At 37.0% G+C, this 17,773-nt stretch overlaps 5 protein-coding genes across 8 annotated transcripts; 3 read left to right on the forward strand and 2 right to left on the reverse strand.

The window, feature by feature from the left end:
* Positions 1-1,003: 1,003 nt before the first annotated feature.
* On the forward strand, positions 1,004-5,053 carry LOC107424665 (syntaxin-112). 2 transcript variants are annotated; one of them, XM_016034512.4, is made up of 7 exons: positions 1,004-1,524; positions 1,656-1,727; positions 1,815-1,874; positions 1,963-2,057; positions 2,308-2,377; positions 2,517-2,633; positions 3,955-4,967. In XM_016034512.4, exons 1-7 carry the CDS (start codon positions 1,405-1,407, stop codon positions 4,873-4,875), a joined length of 1,455 nt encoding a protein of 484 aa, XP_015889998.2. In that variant the 5' UTR covers positions 1,004-1,404; the 3' UTR covers positions 4,876-4,967. The 2 variants fall into 2 exon arrangements, with proteins under 2 accessions (XP_015889998.2, XP_015890013.1); XM_016034527.4 differs by lacking the exons at positions 1,004-1,524; positions 1,656-1,727; positions 1,815-1,874; ... (1 more) ...; positions 2,308-2,377; positions 2,517-2,633 and adding an exon at positions 3,575-3,745 and having other exon boundaries at positions 3,950-5,053.
* Positions 5,054-5,621: 568 nt separating this feature from the next.
* Positions 5,622-7,589, forward strand: LOC107424653 (pentatricopeptide repeat-containing protein At5g66520). The gene has a single exon (XM_016034498.4). It carries the CDS (start codon positions 5,714-5,716, stop codon positions 7,574-7,576), a length of 1,863 nt encoding a protein of 620 aa, XP_015889984.3. The 5' UTR covers positions 5,622-5,713; the 3' UTR covers positions 7,577-7,589.
* Positions 7,590-7,643: 54 nt separating this feature from the next.
* Positions 7,644-10,822, reverse strand: LOC107424654 (putative glucose-6-phosphate 1-epimerase). Of its 2 annotated transcripts, none has more exons than XM_016034499.4 (10): positions 10,614-10,822; positions 10,245-10,358; positions 9,981-10,094; positions 9,662-9,713; positions 9,017-9,154; positions 8,766-8,864; positions 8,476-8,573; positions 8,133-8,240; positions 7,955-8,036; positions 7,644-7,865 (listed from the first exon to the last, which is right to left on the reverse strand). In XM_016034499.4, the coding sequence occupies exons 1-10, from the start codon at positions 10,679-10,681 to the stop codon at positions 7,800-7,802; spliced, it is 939 nt and encodes a 312-aa protein (XP_015889985.1). In that variant the 5' UTR covers positions 10,682-10,822; the 3' UTR covers positions 7,644-7,799. The 2 variants fall into 2 exon arrangements, with proteins under 2 accessions (XP_015889985.1, XP_060675017.1); XM_060819034.1 differs by having other exon boundaries at positions 10,245-10,450; positions 10,614-10,757.
* A 253-nt stretch (positions 10,823-11,075) lies between these two features.
* LOC107424661 (ultraviolet-B receptor UVR8) lies at positions 11,076-13,692 on the forward strand. 2 transcript variants are annotated; one of them, XM_025076845.3, is made up of 4 exons: positions 11,076-11,474; positions 12,151-12,394; positions 12,554-12,872; positions 12,959-13,692. In XM_025076845.3, exons 1-4 carry the CDS (start codon positions 11,146-11,148, stop codon positions 13,444-13,446), a joined length of 1,380 nt encoding a protein of 459 aa, XP_024932613.1. In that variant the 5' UTR covers positions 11,076-11,145; the 3' UTR covers positions 13,447-13,692. The 2 variants fall into 2 exon arrangements, with proteins under 2 accessions (XP_024932613.1, XP_015889993.1); XM_016034507.4 differs by having other exon boundaries at positions 11,077-11,474; positions 12,178-12,394.
* A 408-nt stretch (positions 13,693-14,100) lies between these two features.
* LOC107424673 (laccase-11) lies at positions 14,101-16,946 on the reverse strand. Its single transcript, XM_016034522.4, has 6 exons — positions 16,639-16,946; positions 16,337-16,488; positions 15,877-16,121; positions 15,654-15,782; positions 14,617-15,540; positions 14,101-14,462 (listed from the first exon to the last, which is right to left on the reverse strand). Exons 1-6 carry the CDS (start codon positions 16,747-16,749, stop codon positions 14,332-14,334), a joined length of 1,692 nt encoding a protein of 563 aa, XP_015890008.3. The 5' UTR covers positions 16,750-16,946; the 3' UTR covers positions 14,101-14,331.
* Positions 16,947-17,773: the final 827 nt, after the last annotated feature.

Here is a 17,773-nt window from a genome sequence, read left to right on the forward strand (position 1 = left end):
AGTTACTTTACCACTCAAAATGGAAAGTGTGAGTTCTAACCCGTGAATCATAACAGTAGAAGTTATCTTACCTCGTTCAATGTTTGAAATTATTTAATAATTTGTCAAAATGTGGAAAACAAAAGAAAATCTGGAAATTTGTGTTTTTCATTAATAAGATGAGATTGTGCATTGCACTTTGCAGAAGTTCCTGATTGAAAACTCGCACGAACGATCAAATTTTAGAAAATTTTTAGAAGCTCAAATAATTTGGAATTGGACAAATGAATATTGCTATGCTAAAAGAAGGGTAGTCTCACTCTTAACTAAAAGCATTGTCAATGGTGTGCTAGAAATGAGTTATTTTACCACTCAAAATGGAAATTGTGATTTCTAACCGGTGAATCATAACAGCAGAAGTTAACCAAAAGAAAGAACAGCAAAAGTGTAGGATCAAGTTTGAATCGATTCCATCAACCAATTAAACTTTCATGAGCCGTTAACCAACACTAAAAGTTGTGGAACAAAGTAAAGATATCTTTTATGATCCTCCTTCGGTTGATTTCTTTTTTAACTTAACCATGAACTGTTTATTGGTGTGTGTCACTATCTATCAACACCTTCAAAAAAATATCCAACTTTACAATCTTAATAAAAAAAAAAAATTATGGTAAAGAAATACATATATTGTACCCAAAAAAAAAAAAAAAAAAAAAAAAAACACAATGCAAATGTGTCTCGTCTTTGTCTACTAACTACTTACTATCTACTCACTTATCTACAAATTGTATGCCCAAGAATGTACAAAAATTCAACTCAAAAGTAGATTGGAGCAAAATAAACATGAAGACAATACGAAAGCAAATGCAACGAAATGAAATATATAAATAAATAAAAATAAAATTTTTTTATTAGTTTGGAACAAAATTAAGTTCACTGTTTAGCATTTTACCTATAGAGTACAATTAAATAATTGAGCAGATTAAAAAGAAAAAAAGGGAAAAAAAAAAAAGAAGATTTATAATCTTGAGGACTATGAAGGTGTTGGGGCCAATTTTACGTTGACACTTTCTTTTCCATTTTTTGGTTAATCAATTTTACGTTGACTCGCTGCGCTTCGGGAGACGTACCTTTCTTAGGCTTAGATCTTTTGCCCCATCGTCCGTAGTCCGATCGTGGGACATGCTTAACTTGGATTTTAAATGATCAAAATCGTAATTCTATCTGTGCAAACTGTCCAGATTCATTGTACAAAAATCATATCGGCCGCATAGAAACAAATATCCTAGAGCCCCTCCTACCCTGCGGCCTACCCAAAACCAAAAACAAAGTCCCACACACACTTGCATCCTAAAACCTCACCAACCCAAACTCTAAGGAAGGCACAGCTCTTTCTCTTTCTTCAACAAACCACTCATCGGAAAAATGTCGGATTCCGACAACTCACTGGTGAATTCGAAGTTGTCTCCGCCCAATTCTTATGACGCCGTGGTTCTCGGCGGTACCTTCGACCGCTTACACGACGGCCACCGCCTGTTCCTCAAGGTCTCTCACTCGTTTTCTTCAACTTCATATTGTTTTCTTGTTTTTATATTATAATTATTATTGTTTTTTTTTTTTTTTGTTGGGAAATTTTTGGATGATTGGGAAATGGTGGGGTTTCGCTGGTAATCTAGGCTTCGGCGGAGCTAGCAAGGAATCGAATTGTGATCGGAGTATGTGACGGACCTATGTTGACTAAAAAACAGGTTATTATTAAATTGAGCCTTCCCATAAAAATAAAAATAATTTAACTTGTAATGATATGGACATGATTTTGTTTCCTAAATTTGCAGTTTGCTGAATTAATAGAGCCCATTGAGGAAAGAATACGCAATGTTGAAAACTATATCAAGGTATTTGATAAACGGAAGTGTCTTTTTGTGTAGAAATTTATATTTCTTTAGCCTTCTAACTTTTACTGCAAAATATTATTTGCTGCAGTCTATTAAGCCCGAGCTTGCTGTGCAAGCTGAACCAATTATGGACCCTTATGGCCCTTCCATTGTTGATGAGAATTTGGAGGCTATTGTTGTGAGGTTCGTTTAGGATTGGCATGTTATTATTATTATTATTTATTTTATTTATTTTTTTAAGCTTTTTGAGGTGTATTTGTTAGGTTGGAGATGATGATCTTCATTGCTTCACATTATGTTATATTATTTTGTTGAACTGGTTCTGAAATGGGTCATTGCCATTGATTTTGGTTTTGCCATCTCCAATTGTTTTATAAAGTAGTGAACTTTAGAGCAGTATTTATACTTAACAAACTTGATTTGGTTTGGACAGCAAGGAGACATTACCTGGTGGACTATCAGTTAATAAGAAGAGAGCTGATAGAGGACTCTCACAACTGAAGGTTTGAATTATGGATGTTGTGCGAGTGATATATTATTTTTACTTTAAATTATTGTATTAAATTTTTTTTTTTTTTTTTTTCAATTTCCATAGAGATTTTTATGGGTGATTAAAGCCTCCATGTTGTGGATGTTGCATAGATTGAAGTTGTAGATTTGGTTTCTGATACATCTAATGGGGACAAACTTAGTTCAACAACATTGAGAAAGCTCGAGGCTGAGAAGGCTGAAGATCAACCAGAGAGCATAACCAAGATTTTAGCATGATGGATGGGATATGAGTTTTAGTAAGTGCAATGGCATATGAAGAAGAGCTATTGGAATAAAATCTTTGTATTAATTTACCACTTGATTCTTGAAGAGATTGTATCCAAGGGACTGCTGATGTGTATTTTAGGTTGAAAAAGCACCAAAATACACAGCATTGACAGCAATGTTTTTCTTCCTTCTTTTTTTTGTATTTTTGAATTTTTTTTATTTTTTTTGCTGAATTCCTAGTAAATTCCAGCAATGAAACTTCATAGCTTATACGCATTCAAGAATAATTGAGATTGATAAACATGAGAATTGACTCATTGGAAACTTGTAACTTATAATTAGTTATTTATATGACATTGAGCTTTGTTGGAGCACTAAGTCTAAATTTGAAGCATTTGGTCTAAATTTTCTTTGTACGCTCAACTTTCACAATGCTTATGTTTGGATTGTTGCAAATATGACAGGACATAAAATGCATTAAAACTTTATTTTATATGACTCATATAGCCGTATGGAGTTATCTGGAATTGGTGCCCAGGCAAAACCAAATTCAAGGATATATTATTAATTAAAAAAATTAAAACCCTTTTTTTTAAAAAAAAACTAAAATCAAACGGATTTAAAAAGATCAAGTCTATAAATTGAATTCATTTACAAGTTCTATTATTTTTATTTAATTTATTTCATAATCAGAATGCAATGGCGGGAAGTACAACCTAAGATTTGAGGGAATCAACGGATGCTAATAAAGTAAAATCTATGGAAAAGAATAACTAATGACATTTTTCTTTTTTGAGAGAAAAAAACACTTGTTGAGCCAACGATGTCGTTTTGATATGGTGCTGAATGCAAACGTCCGCTTCTTTTCAAAAAAATTAACGGCCATGTAATTAAACCAGAATTTGAAATTCAAACAAATATATAAAGTTACTCCTCAGAAACTGAACGATCACAATCCCGTCTCTTACTCTCTCTCTCTTCCGTTCAATACTTTCTGCTTCTGTAGAAAACTTTAACGTTCTCTACTCAGAATCCCCGGCCACCATAAATTTCAGGGTGTTAGTATAAAGAAGATCATTGCCACGAACACGGCCATTGATTTCTCTTCCAAGGTTTTCAACCAAATTCCGCTTTCAATTTTCTCTTCTTTTTTTATTTTTCCGTATTTCTTGACATCTAATTTGTGTTAGAATTCTGATTTTATATGCAATTTTAGTTTCTTGTTGGCCTTTGAACGCTTTCATGAATGCTATATGTGAAATTCTGATAATCTTGAGAAACGTATTCAATTTCATGAATTTTTGGTTTTTCGGCAGGCGGGTTTTGCAAAATTCTTGCAAAAATGAATGATTTGATGACGAAGTCGTTCTTAAGTTATGTAGAGTTGAAGAAACAGGCGCAGAAGGATCTTGAATCCGGTCATGGTGTTGTTGAAACAGGGACACTCAACCCCGCAGAGGAACACAACCTCTCTCTGTTCTATCAAGAAGTCGCGGCGATCAAGTCCGATTTGCTGGAAGAGATCACCAATCTCTTGCTCGATCTTCAAACCCTGAACGAAGAAGCCAAATCCACTCACAGTGCCAAGATTCTTCGTGGGCTTAGAGACAGAATGGATTCCAACATAGTCTCTGTACTTCGTAAAGCCAAGATTGTCAAGGCCAGGCTTGAAGCACTCGACCATTCCAACGAGATCAATCGCAGAATATCCACTGCATTCGCAGAAGGTAGCCCTGTTGATCGAACAAGGGTAGCTATCACAAACGGTTTGAGAGTCAGAATGAGGGATTTGATGAATGGTTTCCAATCTTTGAGAGAAAAGATTACGTCCGATCACAAAGAAGACCTCAGGCGGAGGTATTACTATCTGATGGGTGAGATACCCAGTGAGGAGGTGATCGAGAAGATGGTTTCTGGGGCCATGAAAGTTGAGCTCTTTGAGGGCAAAACAGAGTTGGATATGGGGAACAAAGCTAGGCATGAGGCGGTGATGGATGTTCAGAGAAGCTTGAATAAACTTCATCAGGTTTTTCTTGACATGGCCGTTTTGGTTGAAACCCAAGGCGAAAAAATGGATGATATTGAACTGAATGTCGCTAATGCTGGTAACTTTGTGAGTGGTGGCACTGACAGTCTTTACTACGCCAACCAAATGAAGAAGAACAGGAAATGGGTTTACTGGGTTTGGGCTGTTGTGGCGATTATACTTGTGGTCTGCATCATTTCGATGTTGACTTCTTGAATGGAACAGAGTCAGACCTGGTTGGGGACGGTAAGGAACTTTTTTGAGGGATTTTACACCTTAAGGAACTTTTTCGATTTTACGCCTGTAAATTCATGTTTTACTGAGCTTTCTGAGCTCAGATAGCAGTAGTTAATCTACAGTCAATTCTCTTCTTTTTTTTCTTTTTTTTTTTCTGAAATGGTTCTGCTTTTTGGTGGAAATTTAATGCAAATTCTGACATTATGTTGATTTTGACCGTATGGAAATTAAAAGTTGCATATTTCGCTAAATCGTCTGGTTCTTGAATACTTCAGATTAATTGTGTGTTTCTTGATACTTGTTCCTGTTTTAATGTGTTTTATGAATTTTTTTGAATAAGTTCTAAAAGAATTGATGTTATGATATAAGAAAAAACACCATCTGGTATTTAATATGTATAGCAAAGCCCAAGTTGAACTGTGTCAGTATCATTATCTCGGCTGGGTCAGAATCAGAGGTGCAAATAATGCTGCACGTAAAAGTTGAAAACCAGTATACATTGTGAGAGACTGTTTAAGAGATGGGGATGAATCTGGATGATTAGGCTCTAGTGTGGATTATACGTGTTATTTTGATCCTGCTCTTGTCCATTGATGGAAGTATAAGCACAAAAGTTGCCGCTGATATGCAAAATTTAAAAGAAAATTGCACTATTTTGAGTTTTAAGATATGCACTAGGCGACAAAATAGAAATAAAAGATATTTATTGCTCTCACATATTGAGGACGTTATCCAAATTGCTACAAGAAGTTTGAAGCCACAGAGCTGGGCTTTTAGTTTCATATATTTTTCTGCTACCAGCTACATTTGCTCTGCAATGACACCTTTGCTTTCTCCAACAAATCAATTCTTGGAATCCAACATGGCACAGACGGTGTCTTTGCTGGAATCATGTTCAAGCATGGAGGAACTAAAGCAGATACACGCCCAAATGTTTAAAACCGGCCTCGTTTCCAGTTCAATCCCAGTTAGCAAGCTCCTCAGTTTCTGCAGTTTATCTAGTTCTGGAAATTTAGGATATGCCTGTAAAGTATTCGACAGATTTAGCAGTCCCAACATTTTCATGTGGAATATTATGATTAGAGGATACTCAAACAGCAATGAACCAGAAAAAGCCTTGCTCCTTTATCATCAAATGCTCCGTCATTCAGTTTCACATAACGAATATACCTTTCCTTTCCTGCTCAAAGCCTGTTCTTGCCTGTCAGCTTTGGAAGAAACCCATCAAATCCATGCTCACATACTAAAACTGGGATTTGGCTCAGAAGTCTATGCTATGAATTCTCTGTTGCACGTTTACGCCATAACGGGCAGCATAAGATCGGCAAACCTCCTATTCGACCGGATACCGGAACGAGATATTGTTACTTGGAACTCAATAATTAAAGGGTACACAAAATATGGTGAAATGGAAAAGGCAAATGAATTTTTCAGAAGCATGCCAGTAAAGAATATCATTTCATGGACAGCAATGATTTCTGGATATGTTAGTGCAGGTTTGAGCAAAGAAGCTTTAAACTTGTTTCATGAAATGCAAAGTGCTGGTGTCAAACCTGACAAAGTAACCTTGGCAAGCGCTCTTTCAGCTTGTGCACGGCTGGGAGCTTTAGATCAAGGCAGTTGGATTCATACCTACATTGATAAGAACAGAATTCGTATCGATCAAGTCTTGGGTTGTGCCCTTATTGACATGTATGCAAAGTGTGGCAGCATGGAAGAAGCACTGGAAGTTTTCAAAAGTACGGAGAAGAAAAATGTCTCTTTATGGACAGCGGTAATTGATGGTTTTGGAATTCATGGGCAGGGAAGGGATGCTCTGGATTGGTTCATGCAAATGCTTAAAGAAGGAATCGAGCCAAATGCGATCACCTTCGTGGCCATTTTGACTGCTTGTAGTCATGCTGGACTAGTCAATGAGGGAAAATCTTTATTCCAGAGCATGAACACAGTATACAAGTTGAAACCATCGATAGAGCATTATGGCTGCATGGTCGATCTTCTTGGCCGAGCTGGTTTACTGAAAGAAGCCAAGGAGTTAATTGAGAGAATGCCTCTAAGGCCAAATGCTGTCATTTGGGGGGCTCTACTTAATGCTTGCCGAGTTCATAAACATCTCGAGTTGGGCAAACAGGTCGGAAAATTATTAGTTGAAGAAGACCCAGCACATGGTGGGCGCTACATTCACTTGGCAAGCATTCATGCTGCAGCAGGGGAATGGAACCAAGCAGTAAAAGTGAGAAGGCAAATGGAAGATCAGGGAATTTCAAAAATTCCTGGTTGCAGTGTGATAAGCCTTAATGGAAATGTGCACCAATTTATAGCTGGGGATGGTTCACATGAGGATATGAAGGAGATTTATCATATGTGGGAGCGAATAGCGACGAGACTGAGACAAGAGGGCTATAAACCTGCAACAGAGGATTTGTTGCTCGATCTTGAAGATGAGGAGAAAGAAACAGCAATTCAGCAGCACAGCGAAAAGCTTGCAGTATCTTTTGGACTAATAGGAACTAAACCAGGGGCAGTGATTCGAATTTTCAAGAATTTACGGATTTGTGAGGATTGTCACAAAGTAGCAAAACTCATATCGGATATTTATGATAGAGATATTTTACTGCGAGATAGAGTGCGTTTCCACCTTTTTAGAAAAGGTAAGTGTTCTTGTGGAGATTACTGGTGAGAGAGAGTGGAAATATAGCTTCACCTCTAATATTGGGAATATATAATATGTAAAGCAATTATGCCAATACATAATAAATCAACGTCGAATTATATTACTACCTTGCCATCCGAACTTTTTGCTTTTATAGCTTTACAGATTCACCAAAAACATTAAAACAAGAATAATAATAAAGGAAATTCAACATGTTTTTACAAAATTGAAAACAGCTCATAGTCACATTTCACTCGATGCTAACATGCTGACTGGCAATCCAAGATTGTTTAGGCTCTAGCTGGGTGATTCCAATCTGAAGTGGCCACGAAAAATGAGAAGAAAAAATGAATCAGTAAGAATCAGAAACAATATGCAACTACAAGAAACCTGGAACCTTATTACCTTGGCATTTTCTACACAAACAAAATCTCTGTAGCATGCTTCCATTTGGAGATGTGGGTTCCACAACACAGCATCGGACCAGCTATGAGGGTAAAGATTACAGGGCAGCAAAAAATGTGAGAGCAAAATATAAATTAAAGTCCTGGCCACAGATTAAGTTGACTAGATGCATACTCACTTTGTGTTCTTGATTGATATTATATCACCCAATCCATTATCAAGACGCAACTCATCAGGAGCATCCAGGTAGACGCAATCTACGAATCCAGGAAAGTTGACCAAATCCCTGTGTTCTCAAGACAATAATCAGAAAATGCAAAGAACCTCAGCTGAAGTTGTTGAATTTTGTAAGAAGTCAGGTAGCACTAGAATTATCTTAAGAAAGACTGCTTTTCATTTCACATTCACAATTCAATTAAGCAATAGCATACCCTAGAATGCTATTTGACTTCCTTTTTCCACACAATAAACTAGATAATGACAAACACTTCTAAATGTATTCACATGAAAATGGTGCAAACCTTTCTTCCTTTCCCTCCAACGGGTTCTTGGGATCAGGATCTTTATTTAGTGTTTTGCACCCTTTTAAACCACTAACTGATGCCCCTGTTACAGAAGCCTGCAAGGCATTTGGAATGAACAATGATTCAAAGCAAAGTCTTGAAGTAAATTATACATCTGCAATTGATTTCTAAAGCTGCTTTGTAGCTATGGCAGACATGGTTCTCCTATTGAAGTTATAAGAGTTATGTCTGAATTTTAACTAACCAGAGTTATGATTGGATCTTCGAGCATCAAGTTAAGAACTTACACGGAAGTATGTATGGAGGGCAGTACTAAATGAAAAGGGCTTGTCGTCTGTATTTATAATTGTAAGTTCAGTGGAGATGCTCTTTGTTTTCAAGGTAACCTGGAAGCAACATGACAATTTTGAGTTTCATTTTCAGTTAAGCATTAGACAGAATGCAGAAACACATTCTAGTGTCTACAGTGTGGTTGGTGCGACCAAAGAGGCAATGAGTTATCTGTGTCAAACATATAATGTTTAATTTCACAACTAACCTTGTATAAAGCTTGAAAGCTGAAATCCCACATGGACCGACTGTAAGTACCATCCTTTAGCTCTAATGTTATAATTGGATTTCCTTCCACATTTTCAGAATCAACGATGGACCAGTCCAAATTTCTTGCAAATCCATGCTGCTCATAACATAAACGTCTCCATGGCTCAGTACAATATAGAAGATTAAAAGATTTAACACAGTAGTAACTGTATGAGAAGTATGAATAACTGAATCATTGATCACTTCATTTTAGAACAAATTATTGATTAATAGCAACACTAGTATACATTTACATGTTTTTTAGTTGGACTTCTTGATGGTAAAAGTCACTAGTAGAAATCACATTAATCATTATGATTTTCACAGCCAGTGACTTAAATATCAATAGACCTTTAGCATATTATTTTAGTTGCTAGTAGCTTAGATTTTGATATATACGTTGTGTCTTTTCTTCTGGGCCTAAATTTGCTAATGGTAGCACTACTAGTTCTTCATTATGCTCATTCACAAATTCACAATGTACCAAAAAAACACTTAAAAAAAAAAAAAAAAAAAATTCAATCTTATTTGTAAAATGGAATACAAGGAGTGAAGAAGGATTGTACTAGTTGATCTAGGAAGGAATGAAACAAAGAAGCCATACCTGCTGAATTGGCCCGGGTCCAAACTGTGGAAAGCAATGTGGAATTCCCCCACTATCCCAAGAGAGATATAGTCAGTATATGAGTAAACAATCCTCCACGATGATCTAAAACTAACGATCAAATTAAACAATGAAAAACTTTTAATTATCTAAAAATTGAATTTAAAAAATAAAAAATTAAAACAAAAAAAAAAAAAAAAAAAAAAAACTCATTAGGAATTTCACATTCAAAAAGAATGCTAAAATTTAACCTGTAATCTGGCTGCATAACAGAAACCAAAACATTAGAAATAAGCGGGGGGAATAGAAGGAAGACAACCTGATTGGTTTCTTCTTATTGAATACAGCATCTGGCCGAACAAAAAGGAGGTCCTTTCCATTTGGAATTTTCCAAGACGTAATGCAACCACCAAACAAATATATCTCAGCCTCACTGCAACAAAAACATTCAGTAATCTATCAGAGAATCAGTCTCATATAAAATCGACTTTAAAGAGCATATTAAAAAAAAAAAAAAAAAAAATCAAAAACCAACAAAGATTCACAAAACTTCCATAATAGTGCAGCAAAAGCGTTGACTTACCTACCCCCAGCAGAAGTCAAAACGACCTTGGGTAAGTTTCCTTCCCCTTCTGTAACCTTCACACCCAGTGAAGCAGTCTCTTTGTTAACGGTTGCGAAAGCCATACCAGAGCACCTGTCCCACACAACCCAAAATGTGCGCTTTATATTTTCACGCGTGCTTTGTTCAAATCCACGAAGTTAATATTTTGAGCTACAAATCGATCACTACAGAAATGGGATGAAATTCAAGCTAAACTTGACTTCAAACATATTTTGAGAAAATATAATAATAATAATTAGGCATTGGATCAAAAGCGAAAATTTAGGATTGTTTTTTTATTCATATTATTTATAGCAACGGAACAACTGAGAAGAAGGAGAAACTTACCGGTTGACTCGGCGAAGGGTCGGATGGGTTAGCGTTGGGAGCGAAACGGCCATAGAAACCATCGCCATCTTCTTCAATGGGTCTGTGGCTGTGCCTCGCTGTTGCTTTGATTTTGCCTACCAAATATTCTCAGGGGAGTGGAGACCCTCACCACCTACATGGTCGTTTAGGCCGTTGTTTTGTGCTTGTGAAAATTCGGATATCTATTATTATTATTATTATTAATGTTTTTCCCTTTTATTTTGTTTCATTTTTTGTTCAGATTTTGTTTTCTCTTCCTATTTTTTATTTTTTGTTTTTTATTTTTAATATTTTACTTTTTTTTATTACATTTTGTTTTATGTAGGCCGCCCGAGGCCCAAATTCCTTGCATTCAAGGCCCACTAACAATTGGCACCTGTAGGTCAAGATAGCCATGCATCCACAATTAAAAAGATTAGGCTTTTACATGTCACAAGCCCACTTGGAAAAAAGAAGAAAAGGGGGGCCGTTTTACGTGCTCACTAGTCACTGCCGAAGGCACCGGTGGAAGATGCTACGGGCTGTGTTGGAGGAGAGGAAGGCGGTTCACGTGGTGTTCCAAAGCTTTCGGAGATGGATGACCAACAGCGCCGGCACCGGCAGAAGATGCGCGGTGATGAGCTTCGGCGATGGAAGCCATGGGGCTCTCGGACTGCCCACCTCTCTCACCGGTGTTGGTACCGACTCTTATGAGCCAACCCGAGTCCCTGGGCTTCCTTCAGATGTGACCAGTGTCAGTGCCGGACATTACCATTCCCTTGCTGTCACTTCCCAAGGAGCGGTCTGGGCTTGGGGTAGAGATTTTGAAGGCCAGCTCGGCCGTGGTGGTCCTTCTCCCAGGTATTAATTTCAAAGTTCAAACTTTCTTCCATATATGACTCTGAAAAAGGTGGCTCTTTTAACGTTTTTCAATTTCTCAATTTGTTATCTTGAAGCCAATTTGAATCGCTTTCGATATCATAATCTGTCAAAGAGAAGTAATCTTAGGCGGTTTACTGATAAAATTTTGAAAATTATTTATGCTAAATCTTCAACGGCTAATCGGGCTTCGTTTTTCCACACCTAATTTTGTTCTATTCAGTCGCTATAGAAAAGAAACGAAAAGAAAATTTTATTCAGTCCCTTATAGGCCAAGATATTAAGATATCGACATGTTCCAGATGTTGATACAAGTACTTTCTTAGACTGATGGTTTATTGATAAAGCTGTACTATAGACTGGTTTTACAGTTTTTACTATTGCGTAGCTTGAGTTGGTTTGGACCAAAAAGAGTCTGTTATTTTATTTTATTTCTTTCAGTCAGTATTGTCCTCTTAGCAATATCTCCCGTATACATGACAAGAATTCATAGTTTCTATTTAAAAAACTTCTTAGGAAGGGAGTTGTTAAAAGTTAATCCTGCTACAAATGAATGAACATTTGCTAAATGGTTTGCTAAGTGGGCCCTACTCTACTAAAAGTAGATAATATCTAATCTTTAGTATTAGTACAAGTAAGAGTTACTAAGAAGTAGTAGATTTTTCTGTTGGCACTTGGTACGCAGAGAGTCCTGGAATGAGCCAAAGCAAGTTGCTGGGTTGGATCAAGTTAGAGTGCGTGCTGCATTTGCATCTGGCGTTGTTTCGGCAGCCATTGGAGATGATGGTTCTTTATGGGTTTGGGGAAAGTCCAAGCGTGGCCAGCTTGGTCTTGGAAAGGAAGTCATCGAAGCTGTTTTACCTTCCAAAGTAGAAGCACTTGCGGATGAAAAGATTGTCAAGGTGCGCTCTTATGTTTGTGGGACGAATGTCTAGACGAAATTATAATGTCACAGCTGACTCACTATTGGCCAGAATGGGAACATATTGCAAGAGCCCCATCTATAATAACCTTCTTATTTGATCAGAAGGAAATTCCTTGAGTGCATCTTTCTTTGACAGGTATCATTTGGTTGGGGACATACTCTTGCACAGACCAATGATGGCAAATTGTTTGGCTGGGGTTATTCAGCTGATGGTAGGATAGGAGGCATTGCAGAAACTTTGGAAACATCTCCTTTAGAATCAAAACCAAGTGCATGTATTAATAACCAAGAACCTTCAGCTTCAACATGGGAAGCTGCAGAGAAGCTGGTTTTAGAAGGAATGGAGAAGGAGAAAAATATGCCAATTATCTGGGAGCCTCGTTTAGTGAGAGAGCTAAATGGTGTGGAAGTTGTAGGCATTGCATGTGGACTTGATCATTCATTAGTTCTTTGCGGTAAGTGGTATATCTGTGTGCATTCATTTGCACTGACAGATATAAATATGCATGTACTGATTTTTGTTCTAATTGCTCGGTTTCAGGGAATGGAACTCTGTTAAGCTGCGGAAGCAACATATATGGTCAGTTGGGAAGATCAAAACAAGATTTGGGAATGTTACCTGTTGACATAAGCTTCCATCCTATCACTGTAGCATCAGGCCTTGGCCATTCATTGGCAATATGCCGGGTTGCATCATCAGATGCTACTGGTGATGATGCCAGAAGCATTGTTACATGGGGATGGAATCAAAGTTCTCAGCTTGGAAGGGTGGGGCCAGAAAACATTCCATTGATGGTCGAAGGTTTGGAAGAAGAAATTCCTATATCAGTGTCAGGGGGACGCGTACATTCTACTGCTTTGACCTCTAGGGGAGAAGTGTTTGTTTGGGGTTGTGGCAAGAATGGAAGGCTTGGGTTAGGCAGCTCCTATGATGAACCTGAACCCATTTTGCTAGATTGTTTAGAAGGTTCTGAAGTTTTACAAGTAGTGTCAGGCTTTGATCATAATCTAGTTCTAATTGCTGAATAATGTTGGCTCGAACCTACTAATCCCAATTGCATTATTACAGTTGCTATGCTTACGCAATTGCTGTTCTAGCTTCTTGTGTTTTTTGTACGGTTGGTATATACTTTTATTTTGTTTGTTTAGGTAAATTTACGCTTGGTATATGTTTGTGAGCTTTAGTAGTTATATTTTTCCATGTTACATGAAAAAACGAGCTATGGAGTAAGGACCTGCTGTACCGCTATGTGTGAGATCTTCTTCTCTTGTTTCCCTTACGAATTTTACCATGGGCTGTGTGTTTCTTCATCTTGATATTTTATTTTTTTAGACTTTTTTTATTTCTTTTTTCTGGAAATTTGTAATTTAATATGCTAATATGATTATCTTTAATTTTAATTTTTTTATTCAAAAATTCAGTATTGCGCAAATTGTGTCTAAGTTCATGTTAATATTCTCCTTGCAATCCGTAAAGACAATCAGAGTCTTGCTATGGAAAGTAGCACTATGAGTAAAAAAGTTGATAAATCAATAAATAAATAATAAAAGACCATGATTAACCTAAATATATTTGAGTAGGTTGGGTGCATGCTTGTCGGAAAATGAATTTGGAGAGGGGCAATGTACATATGCATATGAAGTCACCGTTGTAAGGTTATCTGTTCCTTCTTGCAGATATCATATTGAAAAGAAAACTACTTTTTTTTATTTTATTGTGCATTAAATGCAATATATTACAATTTCAAACTCAAATAAATTGTCAAGCATTTTCTTTCCTTAAGCATTTGTTTTCTTCTTCTTATTGTTTCCTCAAGAAACTCCTGCGACTTGACCAGGAAGTATAGAGAGACAGTATTTCAACAACAATGGCTATACACAAATTACATCTTGAATTTTGGGACTTCTAGACAATTAACACGGTGGAAGATCCTTAGGTGGAGGCATAACAGTTTGATCTGACCCCGATCCATCTTCCACAACAAATGCAGTTTTCAATCCCCACCCAGTGTGCAGCTCCAAATGACAATGCATGAACCAAACGCCTTAAACAATGAGACAAAAATATTAGTAAAACTTCATTAAATTCAAGGATTTTTTGCTTGCTGTTAACTAAAATGGACATTATTCTTAAAAATCATTATAACGTCATGTTGAAGAACATGAAAAATTCTATGCTTAAAAGAAACTTTGAATTACCTGGATTATCAGCTCTAAACCGAATGGCAGTCCAACCACCCGTTGGAACTCCAACTGTATTTCTTTCAATAGGATCAACCAAATTGTATTTAGCAGGGTCCTTGGCAGGATCAAAATTTCCAATACCCGTTCCAACCACAAAGAAGTTATATCCATGTAGATGGAAAGGATGTGACTCCACAGTCAGAAGATTAGTATCCTGCAAAACCAGCTCAACTGTTGAATTAAAGGCAAGCTTGCTAAGCCTTGTGCCAGTCAATGTGCCAAGATTGGCCGTTAGTGGTGCACCAGTATAGTTGAAAGTAGTTTGTGGCCGGTCAGGAAAATCAGTCCTATAAACCCCTTTGATGTTGAAGTAATGAGCTTGAAGAAGACCAATTTTGGGCATCTCAAAAGAGATATTGTTCAAGGAAGCAACAAGTCGTGTTCCATTAACACAAGTTGGACAAGGATCTTTTCCAAAACCAACAGTGTAAAAGAGGTTCCTATCGACTTTGAGAGGAACATTTGCAGGAAACTGTTGAGAGTCCAAACTTCTGAGTTTCTTGTTGTAGCTTAAAGCAAATTTCGTGTCATTAGGATTAGGCAATTGGGGTAAAACTGGAAGAACAGTGTTTGGGATCCCTCTGTATTGGACTATACCTGTGGCTGTTTTGTTGTCTACTGAGAGTGGAACATCCAAGAAAGGCCTAGCAGCCATGAAGTATCTACCAGGAACTTGATTGGCTTTGAGAAGTACGTTTGTGGTCTGGCCAGGTGCTATCAGTATAGATTGAGTGGTGAATGGCTTTGTGTAAACTGCATCAACTTCCACAACTGTCAAGTTGTGGCCAGCGATGCCGAAGAAAAGTTCATCATTTAGGGCTGCATTTATGATTCTCAGAAGGTATGTCTTTCCCTGCTCAACCTCCATTGCAAAAGTATCTGAAAGAACGAAAATTGAAGAAATCCACACTCAACTTGATGTTGTTTAAGTGATAAACTTTCTAATTAATATATAACATGCTCAAAAAGTGTTGTTGAGCTATGTTACTCACGTTTCTCAGAGCATGGAAAGAGCGGTCCTGGCTTGCCATTTATCGTGTGTGCATCTGATGTATTCGGTGGCAAACCATTCTTGTTTCCTTGCTTCTCAACCTCCTCCACATCAATATGCCACCATTCTCCTATATGTCATACAAATTTTGAACTTTTAGAAATGGTCTGAGTTTTGATGAATATGCCAAGCACCAAGAAAATAAAAGATGTCTTGTAACTCACCTAGCAGAATTTCAGTTTCTCTATCTGGCTGTGGGAAAGGAAATGGGGTTCCTTGTTTGGGCATAATGACAATAGCACCGTGGACTGTTGCCCTTAGCCAAAGAATATGTGCATGCCACCACAGTGTTCCTCTTTGTCCTGTTACGTTGAAGCCATATGTATAGCTACTTCCTGTCTGAATTGGACACTGTGTTACATAAGCTGGTCCGTCCGCCCAACCATTTCGATACTGCTTCAATCCATGCCTATAAGAATAACCAAATGAGGTTCAAAGATGATTTTTTTCACCATGAATCCTAAAAATCTACAGGTCCATATCGGCTTCTGCATTTAATTGACAATGATAGGTAGTCTACAACAGCAGTCCATCTTATTCATGAAAGCTTAGGCAGCAGGGTGAAAAATTAATATGTCCTGCATTCATTGGCTCTGTATATCAAAAGCTATTTCGGTTTCTTACCAGTGAATTGACATGTTATATTGTGCATGGTTTGTGACATTGACAAGAACTCTGTCTCCTTCTCTCACATATATGGTAGGCCCTGGAAACCTCCCATTTACAGTTACAATCGGTTTTGCATGACACAATCTGCTCACATTCTTCACTTGAATCTGGAATATTAACACAAAAAATTAAAAAAATGTCATCAAACGGAGAACCAAAAGACTTCCTCTTTTTTTTTTCTTTTTTTTTCCCTTTTTACTTTCAATATGCTTAGTTTGACTGTTGCATGTAATTATTAACGCTTCAAAACAACTCACATCAAACTGGTATTTCTTTGTAGCAGCTTCAGCAGAAAAAAAGACCGAGCCTAGAATTAAGCCAAAGAAAACGAAGCTTAATCTTTGAAACATTCTGTCCCAGCTAGCCATTTTATTCTGGAAAACCACTTTAGTTGTAGAGTTGGATGTGGATGAGGCATGGATATGAAGAGGTCAGGTATTTATATGAATGCTAATAGCTGATTAAGTATAGTGTAACAGTTTGTTTAACAAGCAGTGGCTGATAATTAGGTAAGAACGATGGTAGGGTTGTACATATCAAAACTTGTAAGCAAAATATTGACAGGGACTTCATGGCCCTTTTGACTAACTTAGAGGCTGAGATTGCTAAACCCCAGATGAATATTTCAGAAACCTCAGAGTAGTATATTTTATATTTTTCAATATGTAATATATGTTGGACAAATGACTTGGAATTTGAAAGGTACATTGGGCCAACCAAACCCCAAAAATGAGCCGCTAAGCTTTATCTTCAAGGAAAAGGAATGCCTTTTAAGATGATATTGCCAAGAAGCATACGAGAAAACATTCTCTCTCTTTGTATAAATGTCTCTGTGTGTGCGAATGAAAATGCTATACTTCTGCTACGCTTTTATGGGTCAGATGTCATTCTCAAAAGGACTATTATTAAGTAGATCGATGCCCGAATAATCCTTGGAATATCGTATATAAACTTTTACACTATGATTGTTTGCTTGTATGAACATAAGATTATATATATATGAAAGAAATAACTTGTAAGCTACTGTGTATTTTCTTTGTGCGTTGATTCATGGTTGTTTTGCCTTTTTTTGGGCTCGTATTTATTTTTAAGCTGCTTCAGTTGGGAATTTACTTTGCTTCTGGTTAATCCCATGAAAGGGGAAAAATAATTGAAAAAATTGAGGAATATCTGCCTTCAAGTGAAGAAATATGAGCATTTCCCCCCCCCCCCCCCCCATGCCTTAAGTAGTCACATTAACAATGACATGTTAGAAATTACCCAAAATATATATATATATATATATTTGTCTCATGCTAAAGGAAAAAAAAAAAAAAAAAAAAAAGGGAAAAGTTCAATATTTTTCTAATCAAGTACTAATGGCAACTGAAAAGAATATTTGCAGACAATTAT

Source organism: Ziziphus jujuba, chromosome 7 (genome assembly GCF_031755915.1).
Source record: "Ziziphus jujuba cultivar Dongzao chromosome 7, ASM3175591v1".
Taxonomy (NCBI): domain Eukaryota; kingdom Viridiplantae; phylum Streptophyta; class Magnoliopsida; order Rosales; family Rhamnaceae; genus Ziziphus; species Ziziphus jujuba.

Coding starts and splice junctions, on each gene's coding strand:
- LOC107424665 (XM_016034512.4), top strand. CDS start 1,405: ATGTCGGATTCCGACAACTCACTGGTGAATTCGAAGTTGTCTCCGCCC. Junction 1,728..1,814: donor CTATGTTGACTAAAAAACAG/GTTATTATTAAA, acceptor CTAAATTTGCAG/TTTGCTGAATTAATAGAGCC. Junction 2,634..3,954: donor CAGAGAGCATAACCAAGATT/TTAGCATGATGG, acceptor TCGGCAGGCGGG/TTTTGCAAAATTCTTGCAAA.
- LOC107424653 (XM_016034498.4), top strand. CDS start 5,714: ATGACACCTTTGCTTTCTCCAACAAATCAATTCTTGGAATCCAACATG.
- LOC107424654 (XM_016034499.4), bottom strand. CDS start 10,681: ATGGCGATGGTTTCTATGGCCGTTTCGCTCCCAACGCTAACCCATCCG. Junction 9,155..9,661: donor GACCCGGGCCAATTCAGCAG/GTATGGCTTCTT, acceptor TGTTATGAGCAG/CATGGATTTGCAAGAAATTT. Junction 8,241..8,475: donor TTGGAGGGAAAGGAAGAAAG/GTTTGCACCATT, acceptor TTGAGAACACAG/GGATTTGGTCAACTTTCCTG.
- LOC107424661 (XM_025076845.3), top strand. CDS start 11,146: ATGCTACGGGCTGTGTTGGAGGAGAGGAAGGCGGTTCACGTGGTGTTC. Junction 11,475..12,150: donor CGTGGTGGTCCTTCTCCCAG/GTATTAATTTCA, acceptor AAGAAGTAGTAG/ATTTTTCTGTTGGCACTTGG. Junction 12,395..12,553: donor CGGATGAAAAGATTGTCAAG/GTGCGCTCTTAT, acceptor TTTCTTTGACAG/GTATCATTTGGTTGGGGACA.
- LOC107424673 (XM_016034522.4), bottom strand. CDS start 16,749: ATGGCTAGCTGGGACAGAATGTTTCAAAGATTAAGCTTCGTTTTCTTT. Junction 16,489..16,638: donor CAAAGAAATACCAGTTTGAT/GTGAGTTGTTTT, acceptor TTAATATTCCAG/ATTCAAGTGAAGAATGTGAG. Junction 16,122..16,336: donor TATAACATGTCAATTCACTG/GTAAGAAACCGA, acceptor TTATTCTTATAG/GCATGGATTGAAGCAGTATC.